At 36.7% G+C, this 20,458-nt stretch overlaps 1 protein-coding gene across 12 annotated transcripts in view; it reads left to right on the top strand.

Annotated features, from left to right (window-relative positions):
* Positions 1 to 20,458, top strand: part of LOC106873629 (jmjC domain-containing protein 8) — a 442,493-nt gene that overhangs the window by 362,020 nt on the left and 60,015 nt on the right. For all 12 annotated transcript variants that reach the window (XR_008264424.1, XM_052968758.1, XM_052968763.1 and 9 more), the window contains one exon: positions 3,525 to 3,637. Coding sequence is in view for 11 of the 12 variants with exons in the window: in XM_052968758.1 (XP_052824718.1) it covers positions 3,525 to 3,637 (113 nt within the window). In the remaining variant the exon portion in view is untranslated. The remainder of the gene's footprint in view (positions 1 to 3,524; positions 3,638 to 20,458) is intronic.

Here is a 20,458-nt window from a genome sequence, read left to right as displayed (position 1 = left end):
TATATATATATATATATATATATATATGGGAGAATATACAAAAAATAACAACAGACGAGGACAGGTGGTGTAAATAACAAAAGTATATATTAGTATGACGCTCGGGAATACGGAAAGTCTTTGACGTTTCGAGCTACGCTCTTCAACAGAAAGAATACGGAGACAAGGAGAAAAACACGGAGAAAAAAAATTGAATAGTGTTCAGTCAACGGTCAAATATATATAACTCTGTGTGTATACATGTATGTATTTGTGTGTATATATGTATTTCTAATTATATATGTATATATATAAGGGTGTATACTTGTGTATATTTATACCCATGTACATGTGTGTTCGTGTATGTGTTTGTGCGAGTGTGTGGATGCACATTTTTAGTGTGTTGCACTCATGATACTAAGATTGAGACACAAACACATGTATATACACACATACACACACAGGCATGCACAGAGACATCCTGACCTCGGAGACCAGTCTTAAAAACCACTGAACCATGACAGACTAGCCCAGAAACATAAGAATCCTTTTAATTCTACATTGCTCTTCCTTCTTCCCACCCCAACCAGCCTCCCACACTGTCCCTTAAAATAGCAAACATGTTAAATTCTTAAATATATCTCCTTCTGGGTATATATATACTACCAAACACTTTATTTACTTTTTATCTTGGGTAATATTTTTGTGAATGGTACATTTCGTTTTGATTTTAATATGTCTTCCACTTTCTTTTACTGTGATTTTGTGTTTCAGTTCCTCAGTCGCATTTGAACCTTTAACTGAGGCAACTATATTTCTACACAAAGCACTTATGGACTTATTCCATAAATTGAATAGTTCTGTAGTGTAGAATCTATGTTCAGCATCAAGTATTGAAATGGCTGCATGTATATTATTAGAAGAATTCTTACAAAGAAGAAGAATAAATTTAAGAACTATATATTTACTACATAAAAATATATTTTATTCATTGGTTGTTGACGAAATATAATCAAAATGTAGAATCTAGTTGAATTAAGTAATCTATGCAGCGAAGTTCAGAAATGTAGAAATAACAGCTAAGTGGTGGTTTTCAGTCATGTGGCATAGAGAAATAGACAGGCATAGCAACAACGTGAATGGCTCAGAGTCTAGTTGACTAAGAAGCAAAGAGCAGGGCAAGCAAGCTGTTTTTATTAATGGAACACTAGACATTCTAGAAACTTCCAAGAGAAACATGAAGCTTCTTAAATAATTAAAAATTACTTCTCATGACGTTGGTGTTTTGAGAAACTTATTAAAGGGAGATTACTCTATAAAACTTCTTGCAAGATAGATCATTCAGCTATTAGCTACGGACCACAGACTACTACAGTTCTATCCATTCTGTGTAAAATTAATTAAGTGAATGTCTAAATGCATATATCTTAGCCTTTTTCATTTGACCTTGAAATGTTAGGTTAAATACACATTCGCCGATAAAATATATTCTTTTACCAGCAACACTTTGTGCTACCTTTTTAGATTTAATTTCTGATTACCAACATATTTCCATGTTTATTTGTTTATAATAGTCATGTCACTACCCATGTCGAACTTCAATTTTACACTTGTATTTTTAATTTTCACATAAACGATGATGATATATGAATTTTTTGTTTTTCAATGACAAACTATTTATTCTTTAACCTTTTTTCTGATGTTTTATCATCTTTGTTCTACAGTATGACTTTATATACCCTATATTTCTACAACAAAAACACTGTTTTTTTTAAATGGACAGTTTTTTCATAGGTGCATACCATCACATGCAAAACATGGATTTAAATCCTGATGTTTGTCATGTCTTTTACAAAACACTTTATCTCTATTTGCCCTATTCCACGCTGGCTTTACTTGGAAACAATCTTTACGTTCAATTTCCTCTGTGTTGTGTCTTAATTTAAGTATCCTTTCACATTCTTCAGACACTTTTTTCTGGGTTACATCCTGGCTTTGCTCCAACTTTGCGAGAATTCTAGTTCTGGCTTCTGCATCCTTTATGGTAGTTAGTCTATCTATGGTAGTTAGTCTATCTATTGTGCCATTAAACTTTACACCAGATGGTTTTCTTGGGAGTACAAAATTACTGTATCGTTCATATCCTGTTGGTGCCAGTTTTCTCAAGATTAAGCAAATTTTCATCTCATTGTCCCAATCTTTACATTCTTTCTTGAAGATTTGCAATCTTCTGCAGTATGCTTTGAAGGTAACTCCTTTGTCAGATTCATATTTGAATTCAGTTATTGAATTCACAATATAGTCTGGCGAGAACACTTTTTCTGGCTTTCTTGATGACTTCAGTAATTGCAACATTTGTTACTATAATATTAATTATTGTTGTTGTTGCTTCTGTTGTTGATCTTGCAGTTGTATCTGCTGTTGTTGTTCTTTCAATTGTTGTTGTTGCTGTTTTTGCAACTCAAGCAAACTGGCCAATAAATCTTCCATAGTTTTATGATTTTTTGTAAAGTTTACATAACAAAAACTTTGTGAGTTTGTTAACTCCATTACGAGTTTCTATTAACTCTACATGAATTGGTTAATCCTCATTGAGTTTATCAATTTCTCATGTGTTGTTTAAATCCTCTTCAAGTTTCTATTAACTCCACTTGAATTGGTTTATCCTCATTGCCACTGTTATAAAGCAGTAATTTGCCATCTATCCTTGTATGATGGTTGTCACTCTGACAGATATTGTTATATTCCGAAGTCGTCAATAGAATGTTTCTATTTACATCCCCCCAGTCATACAGTGTTATTATCCTCAAAGAGTTGGATCATTATCACAGCATAATCACTATATTAGCACGGACATGACCATCAACACAGTCCACACGTACTCTCATACTCCTTGTACTCTATTGATACTGGCCAACATCACCTTACTTATAGTGACTGGATCATTCCACTCATCATGTGGGAGGGGTGTACCATTATTACTAATTCCCTACAACACAGACAGGCTGTATTTTACCTTGTCACTGACACTAGAGAAGTTATCTCTGACAAGACTAGAATCTCCTCTCTCCTTTACATCACTTCTGTTGCTTGTTTGTTTTTGACATAGTTATTTCTTATCACCAATAACTTTAAATCATGAACTGGGCATATTTCAGTTTGTCACTGGTACTAGAGAGGTTGTACCCAACATGACTGTAGGGTTCTTGGCTATCTGTGTCACCTCTATCTGTTTCTTCAATTTTTTTAATGAATGTATTTGTGTGTATCTATTAATACATATATATATTCTTGTATGTATTCATGTATACATGTATGTATATATGTATATTTAGTCACACATGTCCAAGACATTTGCCCAAACAAATAAAATACTAATAACAGTGAAGATAAAAGTTGCATAGGAGAAATTTAAAGTGAACATGTGGGAATCACTTTTTCTAAATTTAATTTATTAGTTTGGTGTGTCTACAGACTAAAGATTAAAGCCTTTTACTTGAAAATACTAATAAATTAAAACTTTTGTTTGTCTTGTAATTCTAAAGGAATTCCATTTGGCTTTACAATTCTGGAATGGTTTGATACAATTTACCCAACTTTGGATGAAAGCAATAAACCTATAGAGTGCATTCAAGAAGCTGGAGAAATCCTTTATTTGGTAAGTCTTTTACATTTTTAAACAAGCATCTTCATGAGGGGAGGTGTAGTAAAAGTGCTAAGTATAAATGTGTTTATATATATATATATAACACATAAATCTGAAAATGTGCATGACCACATACTACATACAACATAACATTCTTCCAGCCTAGCATCATATGCTCACATACTTTGAACTAAGATTTTAAATGCTTTCTCCCTAACATCCAATCAAAACATTTTTCACTTATACCCAAAACCAGCCACACTGACAACAGCATAATCATTAAACGGTGATTGCCTTTTCCCCTTATGTTCATTCAACCTATGAGAGCCAATGAGGGAACCTTTATATGTCATTCTAGCTGCTAGAAACAAGAACTAAATCCTTCTCAAGCCTGTTACCTTAAATAATGGAAGATACAGTGAACACTGTAATTTTGGATATTATTAAAAAGCAGGATTGTCACAACTCGAATGCTTTTGATCATAGCTCTGCTTAATCATGACTGACCTGGGACCAAACTACTACAGCAACACTGCCATGAAATATAAATGACATCTCTCCGAAGATGATTAATAAAAAAAACTGAAATCTCAGCTTATTCTTTTTTATTAGGTTCTTAGAAAAACAAATGTATCTTTTTACCCACAGTTTCAAAGGGTTGTTAGAATCCACAAGGGACTTGATATAGATTTGGCTAAACCTCTTATATTTAATCAAATATTCCCTTGCATAAATGAAGGGCAATATTAATCTTATGCATGCATGCATGATGGATATTGACTTGTGATTTAAACCACTTCTTAACCCTTTATCATTTAAACTGGTCATATCCAGTCAAAATTTAGTACATACTTTATGTTCAAACTAGTCAAATCTGACCCTGCACAGCTACTCTACAATGTCATTCTAAAAATAAACTACCACATCATCAAACTCTTGAAGCTACAAGATAATACATGATTAATTCAAAACAATGTGAATAAATAAGCATTACATTTGACAGAATAATATTAATGCTAAAGGGTTAAACTCATTTCATTGTAAGAAACTCTTTACATTTGGTTTCCTTAAGGCCTGCAAGGAACTTGCAAGTCATTCTACATGGATTACAAGTTAGTGTTCCAGTAACAACCTGACTGTCTTGATCTTCAGATCTATAATGTCAAATGTGTCCATTGGCTGACCTATATACTGTTACATAAAGTGCATGAGAGATCATGCCAGATAAATAGTGTATTTCTATAACTACAGTTGTGGCTAAATAAGTCTGCTTTTGAGAAGCAGACATGACCACACTGGTCACATGAAAGAGATTATCATGCTTCTCTCAGGGAGAGGATTTATATTTTCTATATATTTACCAGTGTGTTTTAACTCAGTAAATACATACATACAGCTGTGGTGCATCATAGATGCAGAGTAGTGAACAACTACTACCAAAATATATTATAACTGAAATACGTGAAACAGAGATTAAAATGCAAGGTACCTGTTGACAACTCACCTGATGAGACACATCTGCATGTATGATGCACCACAACTGTTTGTACAGCATCTCACATGTGAGGCACTGGTGCACGGTGGATTGAAACGATTATAGGGAATAATAAAGAGTTTCATGAATACCATTTTCTTTCTCTCATATTTTATAAACTCTATTGACACAAAGGAATTTCTTAAGTTAATCCACTCACATTTAAATCCATACTCTTGATAACATCAGGTAGCCAAATACAATGTACAAGCTTTAAACAGCAGACTACAAGGAGTATCCCCCAAATTAAAATTATTAATTATATAACTAGGTGTGTAGTAAGAAGCTTGCTTCCAAGCCACATTGTTCAGAGTTCAGTTCCACTGTGTGGCACCTTGGGCAAATGTCTGTTCTATAGCCTCAGGCCAACCAAAGCTTTATGAGTGGATTTGGCAAACAGAAACTGAAAGAAGCCTGTTTTATATATATATATATATATATATATATATATATATATACAGTATCTCACAGAAGTATGTACACCCCTAAAAAATTCCAGTAAAATTGCCATTACTCTGATAATATCAAAGGGAATCAAACAAAATTTATACTGAATGAAATATATTATACATGCAAACATTATACAAATTTGGAACACAAAACAATAAACATTTTCAAAGATAAGAATGAAATATTAATTTTCAAATGTTACAAAAATATGTACTCCCTAAAGGAAATTTGCTATATTCAATATTTTATCCACATTTTTTTTACTAAATTCAGATATTGCTGATAATTTCAATTCTAATAAATTAGTTCTCCTGGCATTTTAGCACTTGTCATTGTTATTGCATCTGCAGGAATTCTGATTAGTGAACTGTGGTGAAAATCTTGTTCATTGTGATTAAAATGGCACCAGAAAGAAAAGAATTGTCTGAAGATTTGAAGAAAATCATTTCTAATTTGCACAAGAATGGTTTAGGATACAAGTTAATTAGCAAACATATTAGAGTAAACACAGTTGCCAAAGTAATTCAGAAGTTTAAAGCTATTGTATGGCTAAGCAATAAACATCATCCAGGTCGTCCTTCTATTTTGACTGTGTATGATATTCACCACATCCAGCATTGCATGATGGATGATAGGTGTTGTACCAATTCATCTTTGGCCCAAGAAGTGTCTTCTATTAGTAGAAAGAGTGTATCCACCCAAACAGTTCACCAAAGTTTGAACCAGTGTGGTCTTCATGGATGCATTCCTTGTTGGGAGCCTCTCCATACTACCAAGTATAAATCAAGTCATCTTTCTTTTGCCAAAACTTATGTAAAGGGAAGGAGTTTTGGAATAAAATGTATTTTTCTGGCGAGACTAAAATCAATTGTTTGGGTCAGATGGTATTAAATGAGTATGGTGGCAACCAGGTGAAGATAATAGTGACAAATGCACCATGCCAACCGTGAAATATGGCAGTGGAAGTGTTATGCTTTGGGGATGAATGAGTGTGGCTGGTGTGGGAGGACTCACATTTTTTGAGAGAACAATAGATTTGAGGCTTTATTGTGACATATTGCAGAAAACAATGTTAAAAAGCATCAAGGAACTAGGAATACATTTCATGTTCCAACATGATAATGACCTTAAACACACTTCAAAGATGATGACTAAGTTTTTATCAGATAAAAAGGAAAAGGTATTGCCTTGGCCTATCATGTCACTTGATTTAAACCCAATAGAGCATTTGTGGGGTGTTTTGAAAAGAAACACTGTTGAAGAAAACCCCCCGCAATATAACACAGTTGAAAGACATCATTCACGATGAATGGAGGGTGATTTCATCGGTTATATGAGGAAATTTACTTGACTCTATACCCAGAAGACTTAATGTAGTCATTGAAAGCGAGGGCGGTCACACCAAATATTGAATATAGCAAATAATCCTTTAGGGTGTACATATTTTTGTATCGTTTGAAAATTAATATTTCATTCTTATCTTTGAAGATGTTTATTGTTTTGTGTTCCAAATTTGTATAATGTTTGCATGTATAATATATTTTATTTAGTATAAATTTTGTTTGATTTCCTTTGATATTATCAGAATAATGGCAATTTTACTGAAATTTTTTAGGGGTGTACAAACTTCTACGATATACTGTATATATGAGTGTGTTTCTTTGTGTATATGTTGGTCTCCCACCACTGCTTGACAACCAGTGCTGGTGTGCTTATGTGCCTGTAACTTAACAGTTCAGCAAAACAGACTGATAGAATAAGTACCAGCTTTTAAAAAAAAGTACTGTGGTTGATACATTAGACTAAAAATTCTTCAAGGTGGTGCCCCAGCAATGCTGCAATCTAATGAGTGAAACAAGTAAAAGATAAAAGATATATATATATGAGGGTGGGCTGAAAAGTTCATAGGCTGACCACAACACAATGGTTGAACTTGACCAAATGTGTTTTATTTTTCAACATAGTCTCCCTTGTTTTCCATACACTTCTTCCATCAGTGTTGCAGTACTTGGATTCCCAAGGTATAGAAGCTCTCATCCTGACCCTCAAAAATGTCATCAACAGCAAATACGGCTTCCCAGCCAAGTGTTTTTTCATGTTGAGGAACACAAAAATAGTCAGATGGTGCCAAATCAGGAGAATATGGAGGGTGATCAACCAGTTCAAAGCCGCAATTGTGCACAGTAGCCATTGCAACCACACACTTGTGTGCAGGAGCATTATCCTGGTGATGCAGGACCCCCTTTGTCTGATTAACATTTAAACATCTGTCATCCATCACCATGCAATGAACACAGTTGATGTTTTTTTGTGTGGTGGCTGTGGCAGGACATCTGGACCTTGGGTCATCTTCAAGACTCTCCCTACCCCTCTTGAATTCAACTGCCCACTTTTGCACAGTTGATAAAGCTAGAGCATCATGCCCTAATGTAGAAACCATGTCAGCATGAATATCCATGGGGGCTAATCCCTTTTTCTGCAGATATTTGATAACACCATGGTGCCAAATTTTATTCATTTTCACAAAATGTCTTTAGTACCACTTTTCCAAATCCTCAATTCTGTATCCAATGTAGGTTTATCTGGAAAGAAAAAATACAGTTAGCTCAGAACATTGCCACACATATTTCTATAGCATAGTCATCTATTCAATAATTACATAGTATTATGGAATTTTACATCATTGCATAGCTGAACTATTTCATAAGGCAATATCAAGCCTTTTATCTGCAAGATCAAGTCAGACTATGAAGAGAAATATATTTGTATAAGAAGGGTTATACCATAAAATTTGTCTCTTATGCAATCAATTTTTATTATCCATAAATCTGATACATTTAGAATCATTAAATTGAGGCTGAATTTATTATGTTCATCTGGAAATTTAATTTATCTATCATACAGGGATAATAACACTAATAATAATAATCTAAATGAATTATTAAAGTAATAACATTAACAGCAATAGCAAGGGTTTCAAAGTTTGACACAAGGCTAGCAATTTCAAGGAAGGAGTTAAGCTGATTACAACAACCCCAATGCTCAAGTAGTACTAAATTCATCAACCTTAAAAGGACGAAAGACAAAGTCACCCTTGGCAGAATTTGAACTCGGAATGTAAGGATGGACAAAATGCCGCTGGTGGAGGTGCAGCATGGTAACAAAACCACAATTTGGTCTTTGACGGACTGAGATGGATACATGCTCAGCGATTCCAGGCAGATATATGAGGTCATTTGCCAGCACTTTGCTTGGTTGTTCAGAGAGAGTGGTGGGGTGGAGATGTTGGTGGACTTCAGTCCTTACCTTGAAGGCTTGCCATGTCTCTTGACAGCCAGTGCTGAGTGCTGTGAAAGGCAAATAACTTCAGCCGAAATTCAGGATGCCCTTGTCAGTTGCATGAGGTGCAAGTCACCTGGTTTAGATGGTCTGCCCTGTGAATTTTATGTAAATATGCCAGACTTGCTTTCCAATCTCCTCAAAGTGCTCTTCTGCAAATGGCAGCAGAACAGGAATATTCCTAGTTCTGTGAGCCGGGGTGTGGTGAAGCTGATAAGGAAAGATGAAAACAAGAGGAAAGGGGAAAACATTAGATAACTTCAGGTCCATAACTCTGCTTAACATAGAGTTTAAGATTTTGGTCATGGTATTAGCAAAGAGGTTGGTGTTTGTCATCGAGGATTTAGTTGGGGAGGCACAAACCTGTGCAATCCCAACTAGATCCATACACGGCAACCTCCACCTCATGTGATACATCATAGAAAAGGTAGAGTGTAAACCTGGCTTTGCTGGGGCGCTGATCAATTTAGATCAATCGAAAGCATTTGCTAGGGTTGACCATCAATATCTAGAGGCTGTCCTCAAAGTGGCTTCAAAGGTTGGATCACTGCAATGCTCAGTGGCATCTGCTCGGTGGTCAAAGTTAATGACCACCTCTCGGAACCATTTCAGATCTCCCGATCAGTCCGTCAAGGGTGCCTTGACTGTGGAAGCTGGAGCTGCTGCAGGGTATCCTGCTCAAACCAGGTTGCTGAAGTGCTTGTCGGCATATGCAGATGACATCACCATAATGGTGTCGGACACCTCAGAAATCAAGGTGGTCAGCACATCATTGGAGGAATATAAAAAGTTAATGGGAGCAAAACTTAACCCGGAAAAGTTGGTGGGTTTGGAGCTTGGCACCTGGAGAGGCAAGTCCATGCTGTCCAACAGTGTTGTTGGGCACTGGATGGACAGACCAGTAAAGTTTCTTGGGGTTTGGTTTGGACAAGATCTCCAGGTGGATAAGAATTGGGATGAGGTGATGAACAGGGTAGCCAGTCTCACCCAGAAATGGGCTGAGGAAGCTATCACTAAAAGTTCGGGCAGAGGTGGAAAATGCGTACACCACATCTGTCATCTACTACTGCTTGACCATTGTGCCTTTCCCCCGATTGCAGTTGGAGTGCCTCCTCTTGAAATTCTTGTGGAGGGGACAGGTTCTATTGGTGAGGCAGTCCATCTGCTGCCAACACCCTCTATGCTGTGACAAATGCTGTGACTAATGGGCATGCTGTGACTAATGGTGCACAGACATGCACTGAGGCTGCAGCATCTCCAGATATTCTGCTTAAATGATGAACAGTGATGTTTGTCAAACAGGCCTTTCCATAGCTCATCTCCTTGACTGAGCTGCAGTCCTGGGTCAAGAAGAGACTGAGGCAGGGTGACTGGCATCTGGAATGTTGCCAGGCACTCACTGCCCTCTACAAGTCAGGCAATGTGATCAGTGGAACATCCACTCGTGTGTTCTATAGAGGGTTAGTGGAGAGAAAGAGTGATGACACACTTGGAGAGACCCTAGGTGTTGATGAAGTCAAACTGACCAGTCTGTTCAGGAGGACTTTTGAGCTGGGGATGATGGATAACTTCCAGAAATCTCTAGCTTGGCAGTGCTATCAGGGGGCACTGCCGGTTCGAGATAAACTCTACAAGCACAGGAGTGCTGTCAGAGGGATCTACCGAGATGCATGCAAAGTGACAAAACCATTCTGCATGCACTCATCCAGTGTCCTTGCATTACTGACTTGTGGAGTTATGTTGAACAACTGTTATTATGTGTAGGACAGATCTGGCTATCAGTCAAGTCCATAGTGAAGATCGATCCACCATCTTCCATCAGTCTGGAAGGGCTGGCAATTTTCCTGTCTGATAGCAGTAGTGAAAGGGGTTGTCTGGTGAACCAGGTTGAAAGGACTGAAGATAGACTCTGTTCTCTTCGGCCAATTCCTCATCATCTTTTTCAAATTTCACTTGGAAAGGAAGATAACTGAGTGCATTGTTGAAATTCTATTTAAACACACACACACATATACATGTGTGTCTTTTACGTTTGTGTCTCAGTAAATTTGCATCTATTGTTTCACTGTAGCAGTGATTACATTTTACAAAAGTAAATTGATTTAAGTCTGTCTGTTTTGGTACATGATAAGTTCTATGAGAATGATTGTAAATAATAAAAACATTTGGAGTAAAAGTAATATAAATATCATATTTAACATCTTTACTCCTGTTTTGTCTTGGAATTAAAGCAAGATCATTCTTTACATATGGTTATTAATTCATAAAATACAACCAGAAAAAGTTCTGAATTCAGAATCTTGGATTTCACTGTATTATTTTTTACATTTATTTTCTATTTCCCTTTTTTTTTTCTTGTGTTTCTTTCCTTCATCTTTTTCTCTTTCATTCTTTTGGTTGTTTTTACTTCTTTCTTTCTCACCTTTTTCCTTTTTCTTTCTTGCTTTTTCCTGTCTCTCTCTTTCTATCCCATTTCTTTTTGTTTTATATTTTCTTTGTTTATTTCATTCTTTCAATTCTTTTAATCTTCTTGTTTTGTTTGACTTTTCTTTCTTTTCTTTTCATTCCTCTTTTGTTTCTTTTATTTCATTCCTTTGTTCTTATTGTTATTCCGTCCTTTATTTTTCTGTCTCTTTACTTTTTCTCTTTTCTTTCTATCTTTAATATTTTTCTCTAATTTTTCTTTAATCTTTCTCTAATTTCCATTCTATTTTCTTTTTCCTTTTCTCTTTCTCATTTTTGTTTCCTTTTATTTTTACTTTTCTTTCCATCTTTTCTTTCTGCTTTTTTCTTTTTCGTTTTCCTTTTCTTTCTTTTTGTTTTTTCCCTCTTTTTGTTTCATTTTCTCTTCTCTCTTGAATTCTCCTCTCCTTTTATTTTATCTCTCCATTTCTTCTTTTTTCAAGACAATATTTCTTTCTTCATACTTTGTCATCAACACTATAGTGTTTCTCAAACATTATGGTAGTCATATTATATGTAGAAATTTTCCCTGCCAAACTTTCTGTTTTTGATCATTTCATAATACTATTTGCAAGTTGTTTCTCGGAACATGGTTGTCCTTGATACAATTTTTAAAAAATACTTAAGGTTTGAAATTTTCTTACTTTATTTATTTTTTTTTTCAGTGGAAATAATTGCTCAAGTCTAAATTATAAATCTGAATGTCTTAAAAACTAATCCACAAATGCCTTTTTAAGGGATACTGCTCAGCTTTGGTTTTATGACTTTAATCAGTCATCATCACCATCATCATCATTGTTTAACATCCGTCTTCCATGCTAGCATGGGTGGGACACTTCCACAAGAGTCGGCCAGGCCGAAGTCTGCACTGGACTTCTGTGACTGTTTTGGTAGGATTTTTACAGTTGGATGCCCTTCCTAACAGAGGGGAGGAGGCATTGGAGGAGGTGATGATGAAAAGGATATAGTGAGGCAAATGCAAGTGTCTTGCTGTGGAGGAAGTACAAGGTTACCTGGCTGGAGAGATAAAGATCAGGAATGAAGACAGGTGTGCTACTGCAAAGAAAATACATGGTTGCCAACCTGAGGGAAGTGCAGGAAAAGGAGAGAGAAAGTGGGAGGCAGCAGGATAGAGATGGTGGCAAAATGCCAGGCATATTCACAAGGAATGGGGATCAGAATATAAATGAGATGGTTAAGTAAAGGAAAAGAGAGATATAGATGGTAGCAAGTGCCAGGGCATACCCTTGAGGTTCAATACCATAATATAAGTGCAAGATATTGCAAAGGGAGTGAGATTAAAGAATGTGAGTAAGTGGCAAAAGACCTGGGTATATATAGAGTTGGAGGGGCTACCAGATAGCAATGATACAGGGGAACAGGGTTATGAGGATAGGATTGGGGAGTGAGAACTAGGTATAGTGCATAGAGGAGGAAATGTGAGAAAGAGATGTAGATTGGTTTGTTGGGGTAGGGTGAGGGAAAAGTTTTCTTGTTACATGTGGATGGAACATCCAGTTCAGGGGCTAGCAGATAATAGAGTGAAACAGAGTATGTGGATAGAATACACAGGTCAGGGGCAAGCTGAGAGCAATGATACAGGGCCAAGAGAACAGGATTAGGGAGTGAGAGGTAAGCATAGTACATGAAGCAGAAATGTGAGAAAGAGATGTAGAGACATTGTTTGGTTTGTTGTGGTAGAGAGTGTGAGAAATTTTCTTGTTAAGTGTGGGTGTGACACATAGTGCTTCTAGAACTCAGTTTCACTGATGTGGGCAGGTCTTCTCAAGAACTTCATATCACCAGACATTTTGGTCCATTGTCATTTCCTCCATGAGGTGCAACTTCCTGAGATTGGTCCTTACCACTTCATCCCATGCTTTCCTGGGTCTCCCTCTTCCACAGGTATCATCCACTTTCAGTGATTGGCACTTCTTTATGCAGCTGTCTTCATTCATATGCATCACATGCCCAAACCAACATAGTCTTCTCTCTTGCATGCTACATTTGATTCCTCTTATGCCCAACTTTTCTCTCAATATATTTGTACTTTGTTGTACATGTGCACTGATGTTGCACATCCAACAGAGCATACTACCTTTGTTTCTCTCCAGTCTACACATGTCTTCTGCATTCAGCGCCCATGTCTCACTACTATGAAGTACAGCCATTTGTACACAAGAATCCTGTTGTTGCCAACAGAGGTAATAGCTCTCTGAACTTCCTCCACCCAATTCTTATTCTAGAAACAATACTTTCAGAGCATCCTCCACCATTGCTAATTTGGTCACCTAGGTAACAGAAACAATCCACAATCTCAAGAGAGCCTCCTGGGCATTTGACAGAATCTAATTCCCATGTGCTCTTAGTGCTTATTGTTCCTGCACATCTGCCACATACAAAGACTACTTTATCTGTTAATCTATCTGTGATTTCACTGCACCTCTTATGTGTCCATAGTTTACACTGGATGCAGCGAATGGAATTTCTTCCGACTCCTTTCCTCCATATTGAGCAGGGCCATTTACCTGATGGAAAGAAAGTTTTATCTTCTTTCTTACTAACAACCACTTTCGTCTTTGCTAGGTTAACTTTAAGGCCCTTTGATTCCAGGTTTTGTTTCCATACCTAGAATATCTTCTCTAAATCCACTAAAGATTCTGCAATAAGAGCAAGGTCATCAGCATATAGTAGTTCCCACAAGCATCCAGCTCTGAATTCCTCTGTTATGTCCTGGTGGACTATAATGAATAAGGGTGGGCTGAGAACTGAGCCCTGGTGAACCCCTACCTGAATGCTAAACTCATCATTGTATTCATGGCCAACTCTCACCTTACTGACAACACCACTGTACATGGTTTGGAAAACTCTATCAAGCCACTCCTCTACTCCTACCTTCCTTAGAGATCACCATATAACAGAGCAGGCAACTCTGTCGAAAGCTTTCTTTTGGTTGACAAAGCTAATTAGAATGGTTTACTTTTGGTCAAGTACTTTTCCTGCAGCTGTCTCACAAGGAAGATGGCACCTGTGGTACTCTTCCCAGGTGCAAAACCAAACTGCATCTCATCTAGTTTAATTCTATTTCTAATCAATTGAGCTATAATCCCCTCAGTAATTTTCATGCATTGGTCTATCAGTTTAATACCTCTGTAGTTGTTTCTATCTAAGGCATCTCCTTTACCCTTGTAGCAAACTATAATGCTACTACACCAGTCGTTGGAGATGGTGCCTTTCTAAATAACCTGATTAATTCTACGGGTGACTAAGATGTATCCTATGCCACCAAAAATTTTAATTGTCTCAGGGCCATCTCCTGATGGCCCAGGGGCTTTCCCTGTCTTCATGTCCTTAATTGCCTTATCTATTATGCTGCTATGCTATCAACTGTTATGGCTGGTCCCTCAATTGGTTCGATATTTGGTAAACTCTCCTTCTATTCATTTTCCACATTTAGTAACCTTTTATAGTGACACTGCTATGCATCTTTCTTCTCTGAGTTACTAAGTGCAAACATACCATTATCCATTCGCACACATTGCTCACCTACCATATCTCTATTTTCTCTGATACACTGTTTTGCAATCCTGAACACCTCACCTCCAATTCTCACATTGTAGGACATTTGTAAATCTCTTAGCTTTAGCTACTTCTTTTGCTATGTATACCTGACGCCTAGCTGCCATTTTGGTTACCTGATATAATTCTCTGTTTTGTACATAACACATCAATGGCTACAGTACTTGCTGGATGGCCTATTATAAATTTTCACTTCTCCATGCAGGCTTGGGTTGAATGTAACTTTTTGAGGTAATGTTTTACGGGCAGATGTTCTCATAGATGCCAACTCCTTTAGTTGCCTCTTCTAACATGCAAGGGTATGGTATACTTATTCTTAAAACAGGTAATACTCACATCTAATTATATCAAAAATGTTGTAAAATTATGAATATCACACATGGAATACATGCTTATTTTCACTGGTCACTTCTCATTTAAACACAGTGGAATCACTGGCCAACTATTTGAGAATGTAAATTTCATATATGGTAGATGCACTGGAGTAATACATACAAGCACACCTAAGATTGAGTCTCTTAAATGCTCAGATGGTTCATTAGAAGTAATTAATAGCTTTTGTTACCAAGGAGATGTAATTAGCAAGGGAGGTGGTTGCTTTGAAAGTATAGTTGCTTGAGTAAGAACTGGTTGGAGAAAGTTCAGGGAGATACTACCACTGTTGACAACAAAGATCCTTTCCCTAAGAGTGAAGGGCAGATTATATGATGTTTGTGATAGAACTATAATACTGAATGTACAGGACTTGAGAAGAGGGGAAAAAATGAAGCAAGCATACTTCGCTGGATGGTCAGTGTGAGTGTGCATGAAAGAAGTAGTACAAAGGTGCTAAGTGAAAAACTGGATATGAGGAATCAGATGTTTGGTTCAAGAAAGAAGAATGTGCTGATATGGAAATGTGATGAAGACAGCTGTATAAATAAGTGCTGTTTGCCAAATGTAGTTGGAACTTCTGGAAAAGGAAGACATGGGATGAAATAGTGAAAGCTGATCACCAGACCCCCAACCTGACAGATGAAATGACAGAAGACTAGTATCTCTAGTGATATGAGGTTTTCAAAAAGATGCACCCTTCTGAGCAAAACTAAGTTCTAGAAACACTATGTTTTAGGTTCAACCTTTACAGTGACCTTTCCCCCCCTCATGCATAATACCTGCCTCTTCCCATTTCTACTACCTCCACAGACTACCCAGCCATATCATATCTTCCTTGTCCTCCTCACTCACAATAACTGTATCATCTTAACTACGCCTGCTGCTCACTGACCCCACTCTTCTACTTCCCTCTATTTTCCCCAGCTCATGTTTCAACCCAATCCATTTTGTAAGTCTGTCTCCCCACTCCTCATTTACCTTCCCATACAATCTTGCAAACCAACCACACACCCACTCCTACTCAAATTGTACCTTGTGGGGCCACTTGAGCACATTATCACCCTTATCTATGTCTTGTAGCTCTCACTGATTATTTTCTCTTTCTCGCCTTCCCCCACTTCACTTTTTCTCCTACTAGATGTGAGTAGTCATGCAGATCCCTCTCCAGGAACCTGCTATGCCCCCTCCTCTCATAGTAATCCCCTCATCCATTTGCATGAAGCAGATCCTCTGCACACTCCTCCCCCAAGGTTTGTAGTCCTGCAAACTGTATGGCAACCTCAATAGTGCAGGTTACATGAAAAAAGCATCTAGTTCATGCTGTAAAGTGGTTGGCATTAGGAAGGGCATCCAGCCATAAACACCATGCTAAACTAGACATTGGAGCTTGATGCAGTCCATAGATACATTGCATTGTGTCAAATGATCCAATCAATGTCAGCATGGAATATGGACGTTGAATGTTGATGAAGATGAATCTGGGAGAGAAGGATGCTGTCAAAATGCCAGCAACCTTTATGGAGCTAAGATGTCACATTTAATTATTCATATATCTTTTATTTATCTATTGTCCACTGTCTTAAATAATTCTAGGTTTCTAAGAAAGACTTTTGAATATTATTTAGCCCATGATGCAATCATAACTACAGCACATGTTGACTAGTGGACCTGTCCAACTTCACCATTCACTAATCAACATAGACAGGGCTGCCATTAGACTAAACTGCCCCGCTACTATATAATCAGAAACTAGCTTAAACTGTTTCCATCCAATATATGGAGACAGACCTCTTATTCTCTTAACCCACAGAAAATGAAAATATATAGAAGGGATTTTATAGCTGTTATACTTGCAACAACCTTGCTATTGCTAGTGGTGCATTAATGGCATCAACATTTTTGGTCTCATAGAGTCTGTAAAGGACATAGATATTACTTTTTCTTTCACATCCAGCAAAGCTGTGTGGTAAGTAACTTGCTTCCCAACGACATGGTTCTGGGTTCAATCCCTGTGCATGGCATCTTCGACAAGTGTCTTCTACTACAGCCTTGGACTAACCAAAGCCTTGTGAGTGGATTTGGTAGACAGAAACTGAAAGAAGCCTATCATATATGTATGTATCTTTGTATTTGTGTTTGTCACCCTATCACCACTTGATAACTGGTGTTGGTGTGTTTACATCCCTGTAACTAAGTGGTTCAGCAAAAGAGCCGGTAAAATATTACTAGGCTTTAAAAAATAAGTCCTGGGGTCAATTTGTTCAATTAAGACCCTTCAAGGTGATGCTCCAGCATGACCGCAGTCAATTGACTGAAACAAGTAAAAAAAAAAAGAATAAAAGAATAGATTGATTTTTCAGCTCATATTTTGGCCACGCTCTCAGGAAAAGTTGAACTTAGCAACTGCAAGTTGATGAAGCCTTTGTCAATTTATTACTTACAATGGCAACTCATTGTAGTACCTATTTATAGTTGTTGTTATTATTAACTTCAGGTGAGCCCTGATTGAATAGACTTTTGATCATCTCCTGTATTCAGGACTACATTGTTCAATATGTTCTACCCTTTTTAAGGTGGCAAGATTTCATTTGGAGGAGATTTGGCTGCTATTTGTCACAAATTGAACAACTGTGATGGCTCAACCAATTTATAGTCAGGTAGATTGGATGATTTGAGAAGACATCTTGCAGTCTATTTATCTATTTATTTATTCTTTCAAATTCAGCAATAAGATTAGTATGTGAAATAATCATTCAGCAGATTTCAGTTCCCTTGGTTGATTCTTTCAAATTCTTTAGAAAAAATATTGTTGAATAATGTATAGTTATTGCAAAGGAATGTGAGATTTGCTATGTATGACCATGGAAATAAACTAATTTTCTGTTTATCTTTATAGAAAGTATTTCCATGTGAATTAAATTAAATGAATATTTTTCTTTTTGAAATATCAATGTTTACAGATTATAAAATATAGTTTGGGGATTTAATGATATTGTCAATATTTTCCCTAAATAAAAAGTAAAATATCAAAGTTTTTCTTTTTTTTTTATTTATTTAATCTTCTGAGAATACATGAAATTGAAATATAATAAATGCTTTGTTGATTCTGTCAGTTAAGAAGAGAATATGAATTTCAAAGTTAATACTGTTCTAAAGAAATTGTTTTCTTAGTACTTAATAGTAGTAATACTTTCAAATGCTATTCTCATATGAAATTTCTCATTTGCAGATCAGATAAGATGAAAGTAATTATCTGCTGTAGACATATTCTTCATATATGTCAGAATATAGACATAAAAATTACAATTAGAACATGCATATATGGAAATCAACACAAAGCTCTATCAAGCAATTATGGGACTGCAAAACTAAGGAATTGCTGTGCTGATTTCAGTTCTGCATATAGTAAAAAAAAAAAAAAATTCAAATATGAAATGAGTGAGATTTCTCTTTCATCAAGTTATTAAGAAACTGAAAATAATTCAAGAGGAAAATAGTTGAGAAAACATCTTAGCATTGTATGCATTAAAGCTCATTGGTGATGATGCCATGTAAACAGTACTGGTGCTGGTACCATGTGAAAAGCACTGGTGCTGGTGCCATGTAAAAAAGCACTCAATACACTCTGGCATTAGGAAGGGCATCCAGCTGTAAAAACCATGCCAAAACAGATTATGGAACCTGGTGCTGTTCCTGGCCTTGCCAGCTATTGTCAAACTGTCCAACACATGCTAACAAGGAAAATAGATGTTTAATGATGATAATGATAGTGGTGATCTGAATGAATGTGGTGATCTGGCAGAATCATTAGCATGCTGGATAAAATGTTTTGCGAAATTTAATCCATCTTTACATTTGGAATTCAAATTCTGCTAAGGTCGACTTCGCCTTTCATCTATTCAGGTTTGATGAAAGAAGTACCAGTTGAGCCCTGAGATTGATGTAATTGACTATCCCTCTCTCCCAAAATTTCAGGTGGTGCACTTCGCCGGGTAAGATGTTTTGCATTCTGAATTCAAATGCCACTGAGGTTGACTCTGCCTTTCATCATTGCAGGGTTGATAAAATGAATACCAGTTGAACACTGGGATCAATGTAATCGACTTAGCCCTGCTCCCAAAACTGCTGTCCTTGTGCCAAAATTCTTCTTCTTCTTCTTATTATTATTATTGTGCTGTTGACATAAAATAATAATGATGATGGTGGTGCAGCGATGATGATGTCAATGATGATGATGGTGATGATGATTTCACCACTGCTGCAAATGATGATGATGATGATAATATATAATTGTTTTTATTTCACTGGAATGTTTCTGTGATGATATCACTGTTCTTTGATCTATATCTCATCTTATTTTGCCTTGTCTTCATAGACACAAACTTAGCATTTTAGTTATTGTAATGTGGCACACAATCATGATATTGTCTACACTACTGATATTAACACCATAATATTCCTTGCCATCACCACCTTTATGCTACTATCACCACCTAATCACCATGAGCCAGTGGGGAGTCTTTATGTTGTTACTTGACTTGCAAGAAATAGCAACCAAATCTCACTCAGATCACACCTTAACATCTTAGCAAAGGACATGTTGGAGAAAGTGATTTTGGGATCACTATGCACAGGCAAAAGATGAGATGATTACAGTTGGAATTCCCTTGATCAAGTCTCCTTGATCAAGGTTGACCAGGGCTAAACCATCACCACTACCCTCTCCCATGCCACCACCACTCATTACTATTTATACTGTAGCTTCTCTTTATATAGACTCATGTAAACTCATAAACAAATACACACGCACAAAGAGCTATGTATATTCTTTTATTCTTTTACTTGTTTCAGTCATCTGACTGTGGCTATGCTGGAGCACCACTTTCAGTCAAACAAGTTGTCCCCAGGACTTGTTCTTCGTAATCCTAGTACTTATTCTATCAGTCACTTTTGCTGAACTGCCAAGTTACGGGGGATGTAAACGCACCATCATTAGTTGTCAAGCGATGGTGGTGGTGGTGGTGGTGGGGACAAATGCAGACACACATACAAATATATATATATATATATATATATATATATATATATATATA

This window comes from Octopus bimaculoides, chromosome 6, assembly GCF_001194135.2.
Source record: "Octopus bimaculoides isolate UCB-OBI-ISO-001 chromosome 6, ASM119413v2, whole genome shotgun sequence".
Taxonomy (NCBI): domain Eukaryota; kingdom Metazoa; phylum Mollusca; class Cephalopoda; order Octopoda; family Octopodidae; genus Octopus; species Octopus bimaculoides.
Note: the sequence above shows the minus strand (reverse complement) of the source record. Positions and strands in the feature narration are given on the sequence as shown.